Raw genomic sequence first — 21945 nt, 5'->3', positions numbered from 1 at the left:
TGTGGGCATGTGAGAAAGCTTGCCAGTAGCTTCTCGTGGGTCGGTGGTTCTTTCCGGGGTTTTCCGGGTTCTTCCTCCACCATTAATACTGGCCGCCATGTATAGCCCTATCGTGCTGAAAAATGGCGTTAAACCCCACAACAACAACAACAACAACAACAACTAAAAATAGAAAACCTTCAGCTAACTTTTCAGAAAACAGAATTTGACCAAATATGACAAAAAGTTTCCTGGCTTAGAGGGGTTACAGTTTGTAGAACTCATCTTGGTTCAACATTTTAAGAAAAACCTGATAAAAAAATTATAAATAAGAACTTGAAATGACTTTTTTCCCAATATAATTTGACTAAACTTAAACAGAAACCATCCTGGCATAAAGCATATCTGCCACTCAACCTAATTTGACTGAAAGCATCTGGGCATGGAATACTTTAAAATTCGCACAACTGGTGCTGTTCCACTATCTAATATGGCCACCATTACTAACAGTAGGCAACTTTTCCAGAACTGCTGCATAAAGTTTGACCAGTCTAGGTAGAAAGAATCCACGCATGAAGACCTTTCAGAATAATGCTGATGATGCAGATCTCTCATCTGATGGCTGCCATTTCTAGGACATAAACATGGACCTCATTTTGCAAACTGATGAGCTGAATTTAACCATATTTTTGAAAGCATCCTTTAGTAGAGGGCTTTCAGATCAATAAAAATGGAAATCCATAACTAAAAGTTAACAAATCTTCACATAACTTTATCCCCAAAACACTGTTGTACGGGGATTTTACCAATTTTAATAATAACTTACTGACAGAAGTTCATAACATTATTAGAGAAATTTAATAGAAAAACTACTGAAACATTGAAACAGTTGTTTTCATAAGATATGCAGTGGAAAAAATGTGATTGGCTGAGAATGTGACTACTCTAGAGGTCATATTTGTCATCACAACTTGTAAGGTTTGGTATTTAAGTATATTTCAATTAAGATTTTGCATAAGTTTAATTTTGAGTGTCTTCCAATGATATTGATGAGTTGATCTTGCAACTTATAGGCTGCGTTCATGAACACACAAGAGGCCTCAATTCTGAGTAGCTTTTGATCTGATTTGATACTTATGCTCATATCATCAAGGCTTTGGATGACTTTGATCATGAGTAATATAGGAACATATTAATAAGGTGATCTGTCTGATTTGGTGAGCTTGGGAATGCTCTACAGGCCATAGTTTTAGCTTGCTGTAAGATCAAATGGTATGATCCAGCATCTTTTGTGCATTGTTAGTAGTAGTCTTTATTTGTATCATCGGTCAATTTGGCATCTATATTCAGGATCTGATTTTGATCAAACATTGAATATGGGTTTAGGTCATCAATTTTTTTGTTCATAAGTTCTATAGTAAGCAAGATTGATTCACATCTGATATATATGAATGAAGTGATCTTGTACCTGATTGGTTGAGCATGTTACCAGTCTGGAGGACATTTGACTTTTCTGATTCAAATTTGATCAAATCTGGAATTGGGCTCATATCTTGTGGTTTGATAATTAATCAACAAGATACAGTCATATTAATGATCTGATCTTGCATCACATTTACCACTTTGGAAGCCATAGTAAAGATCTGATCAGACTTTGAATATACACATATGTGATCAAGATCTTACATGAGTTCAGTATGTACAGTTAATGAGGTTATCTTACATTTGATTGGCTGAGCTTGTTGCCCTTTCTAAAGGCTGTTTTTCAGATCCAGGACATTTTAATTTGGTAAATCACAAGGAGTTTGGTCAATTATGATCCATGTATATTAATGATCTGATCTTGCATCCGATTGACTGAGCTCGAAGCCATGAAACTTGAAGTATGAGCTTATATCAAGATCATAAATGAGTTCAAAAAGTGAGTGCAATCCACAATTAATAATAGGGTAATCTTGCATCAATTTGGTTGATTTTGTTCCACTTTGGAGGTCCTTTTTCAGAACCAATTTTGAATAGACTTGGAGTATATGTCATCAAGATCTTCGATGTGTTTAATAATGTGTGCTTATTAATGAGGTGATGTATTTGATTTATTGAATTTATAACCACTTTCAAAACCATATTTTTGATCAAATTTTGATTAAATTTTAAATATGGGTTTGTCTCATCAAGGTCTTGGACAAGTTTGATACTGAGTGAATGCACCTATATTATTGAAGTAGTCTGGCATCTGATTGGCTTAGCTTATTACCACTTTCAAAACCATAGTTCTGATCTGATTTTAATTAGATTTAATATTGCAATGTACATCTGTTATTTTGAACATTTTATTCATGACTAAGTTGTAGAGATTATACCTAAATTTTGTGTACATGTATAGGTTCTATTTTAAAATAACAAGAGCGTCAAGATTGCATAGAATCTATAAATAGCTATGATAAAATTACTAATAATACTAGTAGTAAACATTTTGACAAGTTTGGGGTTGAGCGATCAAGTGGGCTCTGTGAAGAATTAAGTTATTTCATATTGGATGGGTTAGGTTATGTGTTTTTCTTTAACGATGTGGGGTATTTGTAAATTGTCACAGTGGAGTAGTAGCAAAATGCATTTCCACCTCTTATGCTTGTATATAAGTATGTGGAGCAGGGCAATTTTCTTCAGTCTTATTTCTTACCTTCTTATAATATCAGTCTTCAGATGTATTTAATGTCATGTTAGGTATTATGTGAGAGGAAAGACTTGTTTGGATTATTCATTGGAATTACAGAGAGCTTATTTGACTAAAGTATTATGTCAGGACTTGTGAACTATTCAGAGGAGTTTTGGACAAAGCCATTTTGATTCATCAGGACTGTGGGCAAACCAGTGCATTTGAGGATCTTAACTTTATTTGGAAAATGGAATTCCTTTGCACTTTAATATAACATTTTTAGGATTATTTTGGACTCAGTTAATAATGATGTAAGTTCCTCATACATATTTATTTCATAAGTTCGATACTTAAATTATTTATTAAGTTTTACAAAAGTTATTGGTATTGTTTCCTTCTGTTACTTAGTTTATGACCACAGAGGTGTAACAAAATATACCTTTATCACCACACTCGTGGATGAGTTAAATAATGGACAGAATGCATTATTATGACTGTGGTCTTAAAATATGTAGTAGAAAAGAGTTAAAAGCAAGAAGCTTTGTAAAAAGCAAATTATTTCCTAGAATACAGGGTGAAACTGTAAAAAAAAAGAACTTAAAGTATTGTGAATTAAATTCCAGAATAATCCTAGAATTACAGACACAAGTCTTAATAATAAAAGTTCTGACTAAACTATCTTAGAAATCCAAATTAAATCCAACACTGAAAGTGTTGGTGGCTGTAGTGGCCCATGTCGTGGTGTTTTACCAAAGTCTTTTGTTGCAACAGAGTAATATAATTCCAGGTTTGATTTCACTATAAATCCTAGTCTATGTCTCTGTCCAAAAATAATTTTTTTTTTATGAGCACTCTGTATTTCCAGAGAAAAATCACTTGAATAATTTGAAGAAATAAATTCCAGTCCAAATGAACTAGTAGACACAACATTAATACAGTTGATTCTGATAGATCGTAAAGTATGGATGAATAATTTTTCCATTTGAAAGTCTACATAGTCCTCTACTTGACTTCAGGTCACTTTTAGAATTTTCTAACAAAACTATTACCTAATAGAAAATTTCTGTCTACAAAGTTCTAAATCTTTACAAGATAAAATGTTATAATTAGAAGGTCTATTACTAAAAGTATGATATAAAACCTGGACTTTGTCAGGCATGCCAGGGGATACCCAGTAACCTAGACCAAGACCAAGACCCAAATAACATGCTGTACTTCTAGTAATAAAATCTTAATATTCAACCCAGTCACATAGAGAATATTTTAGCTATGTGTTAGTTATTTACATAACAAACAAAAAATAATTAGGGCAGATAGAAAATAAACTTGATTTTGGGCAAGATTAAGTCCAAAATACAATGTTACATTACATAGTGTATAATAGATAATAATAAAAAAAAACTAATAATGCAAATTAAATACTATACACAACAACATACTTATTAAATAATCATGCATGAGATTGGCTGATCCTGTTATCACTCTGACAGCCATAATTTTCTTGTCTGATTTTCATCAAGCATGCAATATAGGCTTACGGAAAATCAGAGTACAGGTGTCAGAGCAGCTGCCTCTGTAGTTGTCAAACAGAACCTATTTTCATCATGCTCTCATCACAGGCAGCCTCAGAGATGTCATGGCAAGCCTCATATATATGACAGAGAGATTTTACTCAGATGTGACAACCTTATAAAGGCAGAACTGACAGTTGGGGACAATATCTTTCTGTATCTCACAGACAGGAAGGGACGGAAGAGAGAAAACAGGTTTTCTAGACCTTCCAACTGTGTCCCCTCTTCTACCTCTTGGCAGTCCCGAAATGGGTGCCAGACTCCTTCTGTTCCACAGCTGATGGACCAGTTTATTCCCTCATGATGAGTGGTTGATAGACTTGATTTCAGACAGGTCCATATCTCACTTAACCATGATGGAGACACTGACGAACTGCATGAAGGTTGACATATTGCAGAAGGAGATACAGACATTACCAGACAAAAGGACACTAAAGATTGTTTGAAAAATGGACCTTTGCCATTACATTTGGTGAACATAAGCTTGGTGTTATAATTGATAAACCTCACACACTTTATTGATATAATCTTGACTCTGCAATGAGTGGTTCTTGCAGCAACTCCATTGGAATTCATGGGGGTGGGGGAGGGTCTTAATCTTTTTCATGCTCACTCCACCCCCACATTGATGCTCTGAGAAATGGAAATTGTCTGGGGTAAACTGTATAAAAACACAGCATTTAACTCATATAATTTTATTATTTTGAACAAGTTTCAATACCTTAAGCTTCTTTTACTTATTACATATTCCAACAGTGGCATGATAAAATGAAGTTAGATTAACATTACCACACTGTACTTTTACCAGATATTGATTGTCCAGTTTTATTAGCTTTGTCATGACAGGGAATGCCCATCTGTTGTATGCTGCAGGTAAATAGTATTAGAAAATGGCAGAGTGGGTCATTTGATATTTTATGCTAATGTACTTACAGTTTTCTTGTTTTCTTTTCTTTGCAGGTCTCTTCTCATAGGTCATTTTTGTCAAAATAATGCATTCTACATTCTTCTCTCATGGTTACCTACATATTTTCATGAAAACTTCCCTGATGCAAAGGTGAGAACAGAGCTTCAATGGAAACACTTTATGTCCTCACTTTTAGATATATTGTGATAGGCCATGTCAGTCCATCTGTCAATGCATCCATGTATCTGTCCATCAGCCCATTAGTGCATCCCTGTGTATATGTCTGTCAGGCCATCAGTGCATCCCTGTGTTTATTTGTGTTAGGCCATCACTGCATCCCTGTGTTTGTCTGTCTGTCAGGTCATCACTGCATCCCTGTGTATATCTGTCTGTCAGGCCATCAGTGCATTCCTGTGTATATCTGCCTGTCAGGCCATCAGTGCATCCCTGTGTCTATCTGTCAGGCCATAAGTGCATCCCTGTGTCTGTCTGTCTGTCAGGCCATCACTGTATCCCTGTGTATATCTGTCTGTCAGGCCATCACTGTATCCCTGTGTCTGTCTGTCCATCACTCTTTTCATTGTAACCTGAACTCCCATCTACACTAGTTTATGGACTGGATATTATTTAATAATGTGAAAGGATGATGAATAGATAACAACAAAGATTCAAATCCAGGATGCAGCCCTTGGGTTGGAGATGGGGTGATGAGGGGGAAAGAAAATTCTGAAGTTACATTTTTGAAATGAGTTGATGACAGTGAATGCTTCAAATCCAGAAACCAGCTGGGAGGTATTGGAGTGGATTGGGTTGAGCATAAAAAGAGTGTTATAGATATTTGCAATGTTTTTCATCTCTTGCTGTTTTTGATAATATGTCTTAAAGAGCTTTAGTACCAAATGAGATATATAAAACAGTTCTGTTTTAAACCAAAAGGAGAAAAATATTTTTATTTGAGATGTGTAAACATATCCTAACACAAACTCTGATGGTTGTTTTGACAATTTTGGTTTTTGATTAATTTTTTTGCCCTTTAGGCCCAATGTAAAATTTAAGTGAACTTTATACTCCATTGATCCATTGAGTAATGCCACAACCTCTAATAACCAGTGTTTTGACTGGCTAGTTGTCCATAGGTGAAAGCCATGGGAAGCATTTTTATGTGCTGCTTGTTAACCTAGTTATACTCTGGCATGTGCTAATGTGGTGTTGCTGGTATGCCAATTACATGCTTTATTTAACTGGTAGATGTATTGGTGATGTTGTCAATATAACAATTTCTTTATTTCATTGGTACGTGTATTGGTGGTGTTGTTAATATAGCAGTTACTTTATTTGATTGGTACATGTATTGGTGTTGTTGTTAATATAGTAATTACTTTATTTGATTGGTGCATGTATTAGTGGTGTTGTTAATATAGCAGTTACTTTATTTGATTGGTGCATGTATTAGTGGTGTTGTTAATATAGCAATTACTTTATTTTATTGGTGCATGTATTGGTGGTATTGTTAATATAGCAATTACTTTATTTTATTGGTGCATGTATTGGTGGTGTTGTTAATATAGCAATTACTTTATTTTATTGGTGCCAGTATTGATGGTGTTAACATAGCAATTACTTTATTTCATTGGTACATGTATTGGTGGTGTTGTTAATATAGTACTTTATTTAATTGGTACATGTATTGTTGTTGTTGTTAATATAGCAATTACTTTATTTTATTGGTGCATGTATTGGTGGTATTGTTAATATAGCAATTACTTTATTTGATTGTTGCATGTATTGGTGGTGTTGTTAACATAGCAATTACTTTATTTGATAAGTGCCAGTATTGATGGTGTTAACATAGCAATTACTTTATTTCATTGGTACATGTATTGGTGGTGTTGTTAATATAGTACTTTATTTAATTGGTACATGTATTGTTGTTGTTGTTAATATAGTAATTACTTTATTTGATTGATACATGTATTGGTGTTGTTAATATAGCAATTACTTTATTTTATTGGTACATGTATTGGTGGTGTTGTTAATATAGTACTTTATTTAATTGGTACATGTATTGTTGTTGTTGTTAATATAGTAATTACTTTATTTGATTGATACATGTATTGGTGTTGTTAATATAGCAATTACTTTATTTAATTGATACATGTATTGGTAGTGGTGTTAATATAGTAATTACTTTATTTAATTGGTACATGTATTTGTGGTGTTAATATAGTAATTACTTTATTTGATTAGTACATATATTGATGGTGTTGTTAATATAGTAATTTATTTGATTGGTGCATGTATTGGTGGTGTTGTTAATATAGTAATTACTTTATTTGATTGGTGCATGTATTGGTGGTGTTGTTAATATAGTAATTACTTTATTTGATTAGTACATGTATTGATGGTGTTGTTAATATAGTAATTACTTTATTCGATTGGTGCATGTATTGGTGGTGTTGTTGATATAGTAATTACTTTATTTGATTGGTGCATGTATTGGTGGTATTGTTAAAATAGAAACTACTTTATTTGATTGGTACATGTATTGGTGGTGTTGGTAATATAGTAATTACTTTATTTGATTGGTGCATATATTGGTGGTGTTAATATAGTAATTACTTTATTTGATTGGTTCATGTATCAGTGGTGTTGTTAATGTAGTAATTACTTTATTTGATTAGTACATGTATAGCATGTTCAGATACTTAAAACACATGTAAGCAAGTTTGTGGTGTTTGGTAATTTAAAAACCTATAGGCTCATAATTCTTCTATAACTTGAGTGCATATCATTATGCCATTGTTTGGTCAAAATATAAAGCCTGATTAGCCTATTTCCTTTGCTCTCTTCTGGACATGATCTTTGTAGCACCTGCAGTGCCTGGGATTGTAAGAATCAGTTTTTGTCCATCAATGAACAGTTATTTTCTGTTCTGTTATTTTGTCCATTTTAAAGTCCACCTCATGTATACACATTTGCCATTGTTAGTACCTATTATAATTTGTGTAAACATGTTGTAAATGGATATTGAGTATGTATAGGTTAGATTATTCATATAAAGATCTTGCACTGTTGCATCTATTTGATGTTTGATTTTATAGCATGTTTCTGTAATGAGATTTGTTTTTATTTCAGGGATGGGTGTTTAATGTAGTGCCTTGGATTGTTACTATACCTAGTTCAATATTTAGTGGCTGGTTAGCAGATGGTATGATTAAAAAAGGTAACGTTTACCCCAAATTTCTAAATTTTAGAATCTTCTGTGTTTACTGAAATCATTTGGGGTGGACACCCATCTGTCGATCAGTAACCTGAACTTTATTGGCACTGATTGAGAGAGGGTGCTAATATCAGTGCTACAGTTTCCTGTGGATGAATATATGACAACAGTTTATAGTCCTCGATGCAACCCCAGTGGGGAGGAGTAGATGACAACCATAGTTTCTAGTCCTTGATGCAGCCCCAGTGGGGAAGAGGAGTTTAGAGACAATGATCACATTTTTGACATTAATACGAAATCAGGGCTCAAAATGAAGATTTTTTTCCGCTAATCCAAAGGATCACAATAAAAATTATTTACTGATCCTGCCTAAATTTCACTGATCATGCTAAAATCAAACAGAAGCCACTTCAGTTTCGACTTAACCATTGATTAGCATTAACTCAAGATGTATGTCACTATGTGGATGAAGACTGTTTTGACAAGGATCAAACCAGTTTACTTAATGAGTTGTTTAACTCATTAACCCCTGGCACCGTGTTCACGTGGCAGGAGGTAGTAGCCTACTGCCGAGCTCTGTAGCGTCAAGGTCATGTATGATACACTAAAGTGGGTGGTATTTTAGCAGGGTAGACAGATGTAGCTCTACAATGATACCAAATAATCTGGAAGTTCTAGTTGCAGTACAAAATACAGAGGGAAAAACCTAATTTGTTGGACCCGATTTTTTTGCACCCAAAATTTGCCCGTGGTTGGAATCCAATTTCGTTTTTGGATTTTAGACTTTTTGGCCTCATATCTGAGGCAGACTGATCTGAACTGCACACATACAGATGAACATTTGCAAAAAGTAGGATAAGATGGGCATTTGGAATAAAAGTGGTCTCGCTATGAAAAACGTTAAGCAAAAAATAAGAAAAGAACTCCACCTTTTACCCTTCTGCTCATTCACGAGCAAAATAGCCAATAAAAACAATGTTTCTAACACAACTAGGCATTAGGCTAATGGGAAATCACTTGGAAGTGGATATATTAGGATGTATTCAGAAATAGGCCACAAAATGCGTTTCTTACTTGCATTTCAGGCGAAAATGACAAAAACCTCCAGGGGTTAATGAGTGAACAGTTGTCTATTTGCACTGCTAGATTTTATTGTACCTTGTCAAGTAGGGGATGTTGGTAGGTACTGAGTTAGTACAATTGTTATGTATATTAAATTTTATTGTTTGTTAGTTTAATTTTTTTAATTATTTCATTACATGTTTTTGTAATGTAACATTATATGTTGGACTTGACCTTGTCCAAAATTGAGTTCATTTCTGCTCGACCTGATTTAATTTATATAAAAAAGTTATTTCATTTTATGTCAACAACTAATACGTAGCTAAATTATTATCTGTGTGTAGGAGCTTAATATCAGGATTATTTTTCAGGTAAACAAGAAGGAGTAAATATGTTGATTTGTCAGGGTTTTGAAATTTCCGATGTGAATTTTACAGGTTATTGTGTTTTAAGTAGATAAGGCTCATTAGATCATTCTAGATAGTTATTAACCATTAAGTAATGCTTTTTTTCATGAAAATGCTAATTGTGACCTGAGGTCAAGTAGAGAACTATATATATTGTGGCTGTGAGGATTTTGTCATTCATGCTTTAACATCTAGCACTTTCGAGTTGTATTATATATTGTGACCAGTATTTTTATTTATGTCGGGCTGGAATCTTTTTTTGTTCAGATTATTGAATTCAAGTGAATATTTTCTCTGGAAATATAAATGTGCGTTATTAAAATTCTTGGATAAAGACATTCACTGGAATTTATAGTATATTCAAATCATTCATTATTTTACTGTGATTCAACAAAAGACGGTTGAGACATCAGCACTCCATAAGCTATAACAGACACATCACACCTTCAGTTTTGGATGTCTTTGGGACTTGTACTGAGTTTTATTCAGACTTTATATTATTAGGACTTGTGTCTATAATTCTTGGATTATTTTGGGATTTAATTTGCAATACTGTAAGTTCATTTTTTCTCATTTTCACCTTGTATTCTAGGGAAATAAATTATTTGTTAAATTTTACAAAGTTTATTGTCTTCCACTATTTTCTTTTAGTTATTTTAAGAGCATAGACTCAATAAACAGATCAATTAACCATTAAAGGGAATCCTGATTCACATTGAATTTATATCACTGATACAAAACTTGTTAACTGTTTTGATAGCCATTGGCAGCAATTTTCAATGTTCCAGTGTCTCCCCCGGTGGCTGAGTGGTCAAAGATGCTTGCCTTTCCAGATCACCAGTATCTCATCTCTATTTACACTGGTTCAAGTCTCATTCTTTACCAATGTTGATTTGTGTGAAAATTTGCCAGTAGCTTACCACTTGTGTCGATAATTCTTTCCAGGGTTTTCTAGAATTTACTGGCTGCCATGTATAGCCTACCATGTGCCAAAACTTGTGGATTAGTGATGGCTGGGTTTTAATGACCCATTGGCAAATTGACTAACCCCAGCTTTACTTAGCAGATTAACATTAATTTTAAGCTCTGTCTTATGGACTTCATGTTTTAACTTGAAGTCTGTTGATGCCAATTTTGGAAGGGTGTACATATTTTCTGCATGATGTTTTACAAGGATGAGTAGATGACATTGAGGATACCAGAACCTTGATTGGCAATTGGCTGGGGTATGTCAGGAAAAATAAGTATGGATATTTGTTATGGCTTTCATATCTATTGTTTTGCTAATAATTTTAGTTCACATGACTGTAAGGCCAAGTAAATTTATGGTATGTCCCAGGATGTTTTGTATGTTGTGCATAGTACAGTTGTTATTTTCAACTTCTTATGGCAAAAAGCAAAAAATAGAAAACCAGTATAAAAGCAACTGGCAGACATCATCTTCATGTGAAAGCCTTTTGAAGCTTGTGCAAATGATGCTGATCTAATATCAAGTGTGCTCACCATTACCAAGAAGTAGAAACTTTTAAACAATTTATCATAAACTGCGCAAAAGAATTTAACCAGATTTTACAGAAGCATCCTAACATTGTGGATGTTCGTATTTTCACAATTGATGCCAATCGGTTGTCAAATAGAAGTAGAAAATAAAATGTGAATAACTTTTATCTCCAAAATCACTGAGCGGTATTAGACCAACTTCGACAGAAAGCATTCTGGCAAATGATGCAGATGTGATTTTAAACATGGATGAAGATTCTAAAATAGAGAAACCACAAAGCTGTGTTTACAACATATGCAGTCAACAGTATTGGAAGAATGTCTGCTAATACGGGAAAGTATCTTGAAGTATCAAGAAGGCTAACTGCTAGATGAAAGATTTTCAAGCGGATTGCTTTAAGTTAGCCACTGTTATAAAATAATTAAATATTTGACAGTCTATTGTTGCAAGATTTCTTTTTCTTTCAGGTTATAGTACCACATTTGTAAGAAAAGCCATAGAGGTGAGTTTTGTGTTCTTGTGTAAGATTCCTTTTCAGAAAAAAAGTCAGTCACAACTAATCTGTCCTGAGAAATAGGTGTTACCTTATTATTTAGAGAAAAAAGTCTTGTTTTGTTTTGCGTGTATTTGTTTCTATCTATACCTATTACCAAAACCTAACTTGTTAAAGAATAGTATAGATGGGAAATATTGGACTGTGAACATGTTTTTAAAGTAATTTTATCTTTGAACTGGAAGCAGTTATTGCATAACAGACTAGACTCTGTAGCAGAATTTAGAGCTTAATATGCAATTGTTTTGGACAGAATTGTGAAAAAACATCAGTATAATGAATGGTATAGCTCACAGTGGTATGTTCTTTACATTATGACATTACTTATTACTGAAGTGTATCATAGTGCTTTGAACTTAGATTACATTTGAGGAAAGGCAGATTCTTATTGAGTCTGTGCTCAAAGGTTAAGGTCACTTGACCTGAAATTGTGTTGATTTAAAATGTGTAATAACTTCAGTTGGTCACGGGGATTAGCCATTCTTATAATGGCTATATTTAGCTCAAATGGTCAAAGACAAACTTGTGCAATGGTCTGTTATTCATCTGGCATCCATCCATCCATCTATTAGCATAAGTTTGTTATTGCTACCCCTTCTTAACTGCTGAGAAGCTTCCCATTAACATTTGCACACATTTATCCCTGTCTTTCTGCTCCTAAAACGGAATGTCCATCAGATGTCAATATCGTCGTCACTGTAGCCATCTTGAATATCTTGTTATTACATCTACTGAATGGCTATAGTCTGAATATACCTCCCTGTTTGTTCTAACTATTGTTGTAGTCTGAATATACCTCCCTGTTTGTTCCGACTATAGTTGTAGTCTGAATATACCTCCCTGTTTGTTCCGACTATAGTTGTTATCTGAATATACCTCCCTGTTTGTTCCGACTATAGTTGTAGTCTGAATATACCTCCCTGTTTGTTCTGACTATAGTTGTAGTCTGAATATACCTCCCTGTTTATACTGACTATAGTTGTAGTCTGAATATACCTCCCTGTTTGTTCCGACTATAGTTGTAGTCTGAATATACCTCCCTGTTTGTTCCGACTATAGTTGTAGTCTGAATATACCTCCCTGTTTGTTCCGACTATAGTTGTAGTCTGAATATACCTCCCTGTTTGTTCCGACTATAGTTGTAGTCTGAATATACCTCCCTGTTTGTTCTGACTATAGTTGTAGTGACATCTTGTTTTCACTAAAATATGTCTGCTTGGTCCTGAAGAAATAGTGCTGATCTGATATCAAACCTGACCACCATTTTGGCCATCTTGAAAATCTTGTTATCCCTGTTTCTCTTGAATTGATTATATTGGGATTTTACTGAAAAGACTTTTTATGTTATGTACTCTGTCCTAACTGAAAATAGTACTGATTAGATCTCTGATATGGCTACCATGGTTCCAGTGTTAAAAATCAAGCTACTTCTCCTGAATTGATAACATCATGGGATTTTGGTAATATCATAATGGGATTTTGGTAATATCATCATGGGATTTTGGTAATATCATAATGGGATTTTGGTAATATCATCTTGGGATTTTGGTAATATCATCATGGGATTTTGGTAATATCATCATGGGATTTTGGTAATATCATCATGGGATTTTGGTAATATTGTCATGGGATTTTGGTAATATTGTCATGGGATTTTGGTAATATCATCATGGGATTTTGGTAATATCATCATGGGATTTTTTTTATATCATCATGGGGTTTTAGTAAAATCGTCATGGGATTTTCACATCTTGTGATTTGTAGTTGGTCCTAAATTAAAATGATTAGACCTCCAGTATGGCAGCCATGGTGTCCATTTTGAAATTTTTGTTGTGAGTACTCCTTTTGAACAGATAGATGTATAGACATGGTATTTTTGCTAAAAGATTTCTTGAGGCATACATGAAATTGGTTCATCAGTCCTTCCATATGTCCATCATATTGGCCATCTTGAAAATCTTGTTGATATTTCTAATGAATGGATGCTCATAGTAACTTTGGGTTTTCACTGAAAGTGCTATGGTATCTCGCTAGTTCATCGTTTATGAAAATGACACCACTTGGGTTAACCATTTGGTACAGTCACTGTATGGCCACAAATAGCTATAATGATGACACCACTTGGATTTTTGATATAGCTACCTCGATGACCATTTTGTACAGTCATTGTATGGCCACAAATTGCTATAATGACATGGGTCTTCATTAAATCAGTCGACAAGTTGATTATATTCTTTCCTTGAAAGCAGGTTCATGATCATCGGACATGATGGTGAATTTTGCACTTCTGTGTATCATGTGAGTATGTTAACTCAGACATATGAAAACATTATTTTGTTTCCAATTTCAATATTTGCTGTTTCTCAAAAATATCTTAGACTGTTCTTTTTAGCTAGGAAGAATACAAGGAAACAAACTGGTGGATTTCAGGAAATCCATTTCTGCAAGTTTAGGCTTAGTACCTTTGAGGGATTATATCCAGAAAAGTTATCTAAATAAAGTTTCACAAGCAGTCATCCTTAAAGAAGTTTGTATCACATGATCTATAATTATATTAAGTGCATATCGAGGCACTTTTAAAATAAACAGAAGTCTTTGCTTTTTTACTTCATATGATGCTCATTTTCTTCTAGACGGTAGCCTTGCTTGGAACTGCCATGTTTTTGGTTCTTCTGTCATACACATCCACATACAGTGGTGCTCTGTTTTGTATGGCGATGGCTGTAGCCTGCTCTGGATTCCATAACAGTGGAATTTTAGTCAACCCACAGGACATAGCTCCCAAACATGCAGGTTCAGTGTTTGGTAAGGATGATGTTATGTATATTTAATTTGTCTTTTTGAGGGCTTTTCTTAAAGAGTTTATGTTACATATATTTGTATTTAGTACTTGACCTTGTCCAAATTCAAGTTCACTATGTACCTAACCAGGGACATTTAATTTATAAACAACATTATACATATTTAATAATTCTGTATGACTGGATTAAATATTATATAATTTTTAATGTAAACATGTTTACCTGAATTTGAGTTAAAAGATTACAGTCTTGATTCTGGCCTCAGAATGTTCTAGAAAGGAAAATTCCATTAAGTGACAGTATTTTCAGAAATTGGTAATTACAACCTAGGTCAAGTAGATGGCTATATAATCTTGTTTATCTATAAGTTACTAATTCTGGTCATAACATCTTGAAGCAGAATCAATCTTATTGTTATGTTCAGATTTTCATTTGGTTGAATTATTTATTCAGATTATTATTCACTGGAAATATAAAGTGCTCATCAGTAATATTGTTGGACAGAAACATTAGTTTGAAGTTATTGTGAATTCAGACAAGTTTGAATGTTGATTGATTTTGAATTCATCTTACATCGATGTTCCAGCTAGGCAGGTACAGATTGGTGTCTGGTAGTGCTCAGCATTAAGAAGTTAGTGTTAGGACGCAGTCTGGTGTCAGGATAATGTGACAGAGTGGGACATTATGCTACATGTCTGCAGCATGATTCACGTGTGCTAGACATCACTTTAAACTTTGACCGCTCTGGTGGCCTAGTGGTTTGAGTGTCTGCCTTGGATATGTGAGGTCATGGGTTTGATCCCTGGCAGAGTTGCACCAAAGACTTACAAAAATGGTACTAATAGCTGCCTTTCTTGGTGCTCATCATTAAGAGGTTAGTGTGCTGCATGATGCCCAGTGCTAGACATCACTATAAACTGTCACTGCAGACATCGTAGGGATATGGCTGAAAAATTGTTAAAGCTACGTTAAAAATCCAAATCTCACTCACACACACACTTTAAACTGCCACACTGCAGACATTGTAGTTATTTGACTCAAATTGTTAAATGCTAGGTTAAAAATCCCAAAACACACACACACACACATGACCTGTGTGACTTTTACTCTAACAAACTGCATACACCAAGATTTGCCAGTGTGCTATTTAGTGGTAGATCTGTGTCTGTGCAGTTTGTAGATGGATCTGATTTAAAAAAGTGTAGATGTTACGTTTTTTATGTGTGGATCTTAATGGTTTCTGTGTTATGACACAGGCCATAAGCCAATGCATATCTTAGTTGGTCTTTTCATGTATAATAAATGTATACATGCTTATAGAATAGTGATCTCAATAGTTTTGATCCAGGTTCTATTGAAACCACAATCTGGCATATGTTGACACTCTTGTGGATAATGACACACCATTTTTCAGAATGTTAATCTCATAATTTGAGAGTTAATTTGAGTTTTTTATGTAATATGTCTGCCACCCTACAAACTACATCTCAGGGTTGTTTCAAAATTTAAAAATGTTCATCTACAGGGTTTGAAGTCTCTATTTTGAAGATTATAGGAGGAGTTGCTTGACATAACTCAAACATGCACTCATACATGCACACATCCAGATGTAAAGGACAACATAATCCCCCAGCTTTTCTTAACTTTATGTGCTAAATTATATAAAATCTAAAGCTCAGTTACAGTGCAATTTATGGTGTTTAAGTTTTCCTTAGACACCTTCTTTAGATAGTGATGAATTTTAGCCGTGTTACTTTTGCTTTTCTTTTCTTTTCAGTTTATATATTAGATGCCTTTGAATTTTCAGAGTAATTTACAGAAGCATCTTCTTCTACTGCCTAGGGCACTGATTCATTTGTGAAGTCTGATGCATTGTGTTCATTAGATTAATAGTTTTGAATATTTTTATTTTAATTTCAGGTATAATGAATATGGCAGGTGCAATACCTGGTGAGTAATACTTTTCTTTCAGAATATATATTGTCTGTTCTCTTTAACAAAATAAACTAAGCTCTGCTGCCTCCTGAAAACAGCCCGTCCAAAAATACAAAATTATCTTTCAGTATATCTAATATCGATAAGGGCAATAACTCTTGCCCATTACCTCCCCTTGTCTCTGCCAGGCAGTGCAAGGTTAAGCTTTCATTATAGCACTGGCAACTTTATACTGATGGCCATCGAGAAATCCAGTGATGCAGTTTATGATTTTAGGTCAATTTCTGCTTGTATGTCTGTCTCTTGCCTCAATAGATAAGTTTGACCTTTGATCTTGACGTAATGGCAGCCCAATAGGCACATATAACTTTACATGTCTGAGTCTTGTCTTCAGGCCTATACATCTGCACGTTTTCTTTTTACCAGATATTAATAATCCATTTTATCAAATGATAATGCTGTATGAGGCCATTCCAACTGCTGACCAATCTCATCCATTCTACAATACCAAGTGATATGGGACTGTATATGATCACTTCAGCAACCCAACCCTTCCCACATACAGGGGCTTTTCATTGTGGATTGTACTGATAGATATGTTCACTGCCCATTGTAACGAAGCCAAGCTTGCAACCCTTTGAGACCGAAATGGGTTAAAAGAAAACCACAGTACTTGTATATTCAATGATATGAAATGTATTTAAGTGTATGTGTCTATTTGCCAACTCTTACACCTTGACAATGAATACTGTGAGTATAACAGTAAAATCTAAAATATGATACATAAGTCAGTACTACAATTATTAACTTTAGTAATCATATATATATAACTATGTTAGATTTTAGTACTGTGATTGGTTTTAGTAGTAAGACATTACTATGATAACTTTAGTAGTCATAAACCGCTGTGATAAAAATACCACATGACTTAAAATCACATGAAAGTCAGTATTATTAATACTATGTTGCCATCAATGTAATGGTCCACTGCCTGGGTCAAGCTGGTGGCTCAGGCCTCTCTTGTACAATGGTACAGCTGGATGATTAAAACCCATCAACCACAGGTCAAATACCACTTAATTACATTGCCAAGTTTACTGCAAATTACATCACCCCTAAGTATTCCTAGTGTTTGTCTTTGCCACTCTAAGCTTAGTTACTCCTAGTTCCATCTAAGTAGCTAAACATAGGAATTATTTACAAATAATCTGTTTCACAAATGCTACCTAAGTTAGAAAAAACAGATGTGTTCTACAATACAAATCCAAGAATACTGATTAGTACCTAATACAAGCACTCCCATACGTATGAATCCCAACAATGCAAGAATGATGCATAGATGTACTGTTGATAAGGCCTAAAACATGCTATGTCAAGATAACATTACAACAAAAGAAACTGTATTCAGGTTCATTGTGCAGGTGCACATATCTATATTTATGGCTAATAGAACCATACATATCACTCAGTACGATGTTACATAAATCATACATACTCTCTGCATTATGCTAAACATACGGGCATAATTGTTGAGAATAAAACATGGGGATAATTAACAAAACATGGGCATAATTGTTGAGAATAAGACACCAGCACATACCTACATTTCAATATTGCTTCATAAAACCTAATACCTAAATTACAAGATGGCTTCATAAAACACCAGCACACACCTACATTATAATATTGCTTCATAATCCAAAAACTGAACAGGAGTCCATTAACTTCAAATATGGTAATATGAACATAGCTCGCCCAACTTATTGACTCTAACTAGAAGAAAGACATCAACCATAATTACAGTCATGCTGACTGCTAGGCATAAAATGAACCTCTCCTGTAGTCTGCAGCATTATACCTATATGCCTAACATGTAGTTGAGTGCTGTAATTTGAATGTGCCACATGAGCTACTAAAGCATCTATGTTTTCATATACACATTAGGAGAAGATTAAAGCTAAAAAATAAAATACTACATAAGATGATATGTACCAAATATGTCACCTTGATTATCTGATTTCATACAGTTGATGCTTGTACTGACTGGTGAGACAGCCATCTTTGTCAGTTTGACAGATCCATCCTATTCATCATTTATTCATATTGTACCCATTTGCACGGTATTGTGACACATACAGGGTTGGGAGGAATTTGACTTTCCTTCCTTCTGGTATGTTTTACATGGAAGCAGAGCCTGAAGAGGACACACTTCTTAGCAACAAACAGCAAATTTAATTTCTTTAAATATCTCCAAATAATTGTTTTATTGAAGCATCACTTAGACCTTGAATTCCTAATATACTTGAAACAACTATGTTGTATTACTCCATTTCAGGTTTTGTTGGTGTTTACCTAGCTGGTCATATTTTAGAAGTTACAAAGAAATGGGATGCAGTATTTAACTGGACAGCCATAGTTGGCGTTGTAGGTTGGGTCGTCTACACGGCATTTGGAACTGGGGAGCAGATTATATGATGATCATCTTTAGGATATGTGCCATAATTTCATCTTGACTGTATGCTTGGTTAATAGTTTAATTGGAGTGTAAAAGGTACAGGAAGCATGTAGAATTGAGTGTACAAAATGCTTTCTTGAAGAAGGGGCATTACTCTGCTAATAGCATAAGTGGAGTGTAAATGGTACAGGAAGCATGTAGAATTGAGTGTACAAATGCTTTCTTGAAGAAGGGTGCTAATAGCATAAGTGGAATGTAAAGCATGTGGGAAACGTGCAAGACTATTTGTACAAAATGCTTTCTTGACAAAGGGACATTACTCTGCAAATAGTATTGGTGGAGTGTAAAGGATGTGGGAAGAGTATAAGACTTCTTGTTCAAGTATCATGAAGAAAGGACATTACAAATGTTACAGTGCTAATTTGCAACCAGAGTAATTGTAAATCCTGAATTTTAATCTTTATTTAAGTTTTGTAAATACAAGACATTTAGAATTTTTTGTGCAAAAAAATCCAGACATTTAGAATTTTTTGTGCAAAAAAAATCCAGACATTTATAATTTTTTGTGCAAAAAAAATCCAGATATTTAGAATTTTTTGTGATATGATAGTACTATGCTGCATCAGACATTTTTGTAAAAAAAAAAATATTTTAGTAAAAATTATATTGACGTGTACTTGTTGGATTTTACTTTTACCGAAGGGTGCCGTGTATGTACATAGATAAATGTGGCAGCCCTAAATGATAAATTTTGTTTGCACTAATTTATATCAAGTAATGTTACACTGCTTGCAGTTTTCAGCTGGTGAATTAATCTTCTTTCATAAATTTATGAGTTAATATGTGTTTCAGGTATAAATATATCGTCTTGAAGCCTTTTATAGAGACTTCATAGAGGATATTTTGCATTTTCTAGACCAAATTACTGACTCCGCATCTGAACATTCATTATTTGAACTAGATCTAATGCAGTGAAACTAGTGCAACATTTAAGCAGATTTGTGAAATAAACTGTTTATTATGTGTTTCGCTTATTTTCCTAATATCTCCCCCGAGTTTTGGATGAAATTTTAAGCAGATCAAAACTGGAATCCTGTAACACACCACATAAATTTGTTTTTATTTAAATATTCTTCATACAGTAAGTCAGAATTCATGCACTCGGATTGTCTGTGATACTAGCAATTTACACATAGTGGATTAATTTTTAATTAGCCTGTAAACTTTGTAGGTAATCATAACTTGGGTCCTCTTCGAAAAATTACACCTGATGTCTATTCAAGAAATGAAAATTGTAATGGGGAAATATTCCATCCATTTAAGATTTAGGGCAGGAATAAGCTCAGTTTACCTTATTTGGACAAGTATATTTTTGGAAACCATCTTTTGGCAAAATATTTTTTTTGTCATGCCTTGTAATGTTTGGACATCTTAAACGAATTTTTGTTTCGTGGCAGAATTTTTCACCATTGATAAGACAAGGTGCACAGACTAATATCATTTTCAGAATATTGAGCTATAGTTTTCATCAGAAATCATCTTGACAAATGATTCTTGCTTCACGATTCATCAAATTGCTGACACTGATCATATAATATTTTAATCATTTTAACTTTTTTACTTATCTGCTGATAAAAAACTAAAAAATAACAAGTGTTACAAATATACTTCTTTCTGATAAATGTTACTTACCATGATTGGATTTTCTCCATTGATATGGCCCACTTCCATTGAGGAAACATTTTGTTAATGGCAGACATTGGATTTGAAACCATAAATTCCTTATATATGCCAATTCAGATATGTTTAAAGGAAAACAAAATTTGACCATTAGGTTTAATTATTTTTTTAATTATTTTTTTTGGCACAGTCATATTTACCTATCGAAACTTACTCTTGCTTTTTTACAACAATATGTGCTGATGTCAAAGGACTTGTCTTGTTTTACACATTAGCAGCTAGCTGAATGACTTGTTTTGTCTTACACATTAGCAGCTGGCTGAATGACAATTTGCCGTGTGTTTGACTTGGATCTTCCTTTGATAGCCATGTTGCATGTAGCTGACGTGTCAGATGAGGACCAAAAATTGTGTCATTGCTAACGTTGAGCAGAAATACTTTGATGAATAAATACTGATACTTTTCTGGATGTCTTAAGCAATTCTTGATGAGAGTTACCCATTTTGCATTTTTGTTGTTGATGGATAGATAGCCATTTGTTATGGAGGAATAACTGAATGTAAAGAATCATTTGAACTCCAAAGAATACTTATCCTACAGAACGGCAGTGGATTGCAAAGGGCAAATTACAGTTTTTAGTATTGCAAATGCTAATTTCAATTTTGGCCAAGGAGGCTTATGGGTTTGCAAACCCTCACAAGCATTCATGTTCACACACATGTATGCACCTATGCACACATGTCCACACACACATACACTGATATTTTACTTTCAAAGGTTGTGAAATTGTGCTTTATAATCTTGTGGCATATTTTCTATTCTCTGAAAACATGAATTGAAATTGAGCAGGTAATGTCTGTTTTGATTCATTCCCATGTACATAAAGTGGGTTTATTAAAGCTTAGGTACAGTTTTCATTTCTTGGGTTCAAACATTTTATTTATCTATTTGACTAAAGGGTAGGTATAATTTGTATGGCTTGAGTTCAGACTTTTTATTTGTCTGATTATGGACACTTAATGACATTTTCTGTTTTGGAACTGCAAAAGATATTTTTTATTTTTTGGAAAAAATAATTGGCAAATATGTTTGAAGTGATTAAATAATGCACATTTGACATTTTTTGGTGCAGTTGTGGAACAGTTAGCATGAAATCTGCAACCATACATCCTTGAATATATCCTGAACATTTTGTGAAGGCATTTGAAATTATTCCAA

At 33.9% G+C, this 21945-nt stretch overlaps 1 protein-coding gene across 2 annotated transcripts in view; it reads left to right on the top strand.

Moving 5' to 3' along the window:
• The window catches only part of LOC149806510 (voltage-gated purine nucleotide uniporter SLC17A9-like), a 55456-nt gene extending 35386 nt beyond the window's left edge, over positions 1–20070 (top strand). For both annotated transcript variants that reach the window (XM_089954050.1, XM_089954055.1), the window contains exons 7-12: positions 5167–5263; positions 8249–8336; positions 11771–11805; positions 14490–14661; positions 16578–16607; positions 18928–20070. In XM_089954050.1, coding sequence (XP_089810176.1) covers positions 5167–5263; positions 8249–8336; positions 11771–11805; positions 14490–14661; positions 16578–16607; positions 18928–19067 — 562 coding nt within the window. In that variant the 3' untranslated portion in view covers positions 19068–20070. The remainder of the gene's footprint in view (positions 1–5166; positions 5264–8248; positions 8337–11770; positions 11806–14489; positions 14662–16577; positions 16608–18927) is intronic.
• Positions 20071–21945: the final 1875 nt, after the last annotated feature.

Source organism: Sinohyriopsis cumingii, chromosome 1 (genome assembly GCF_028554795.1).
Source record: "Sinohyriopsis cumingii isolate HCF-2022 chromosome 1, ASM2855479v2, whole genome shotgun sequence".
Taxonomy (NCBI): domain Eukaryota; kingdom Metazoa; phylum Mollusca; class Bivalvia; order Unionida; family Unionidae; genus Sinohyriopsis; species Sinohyriopsis cumingii.
This window is presented reverse-complemented; position numbering and strand designations above follow the sequence as displayed.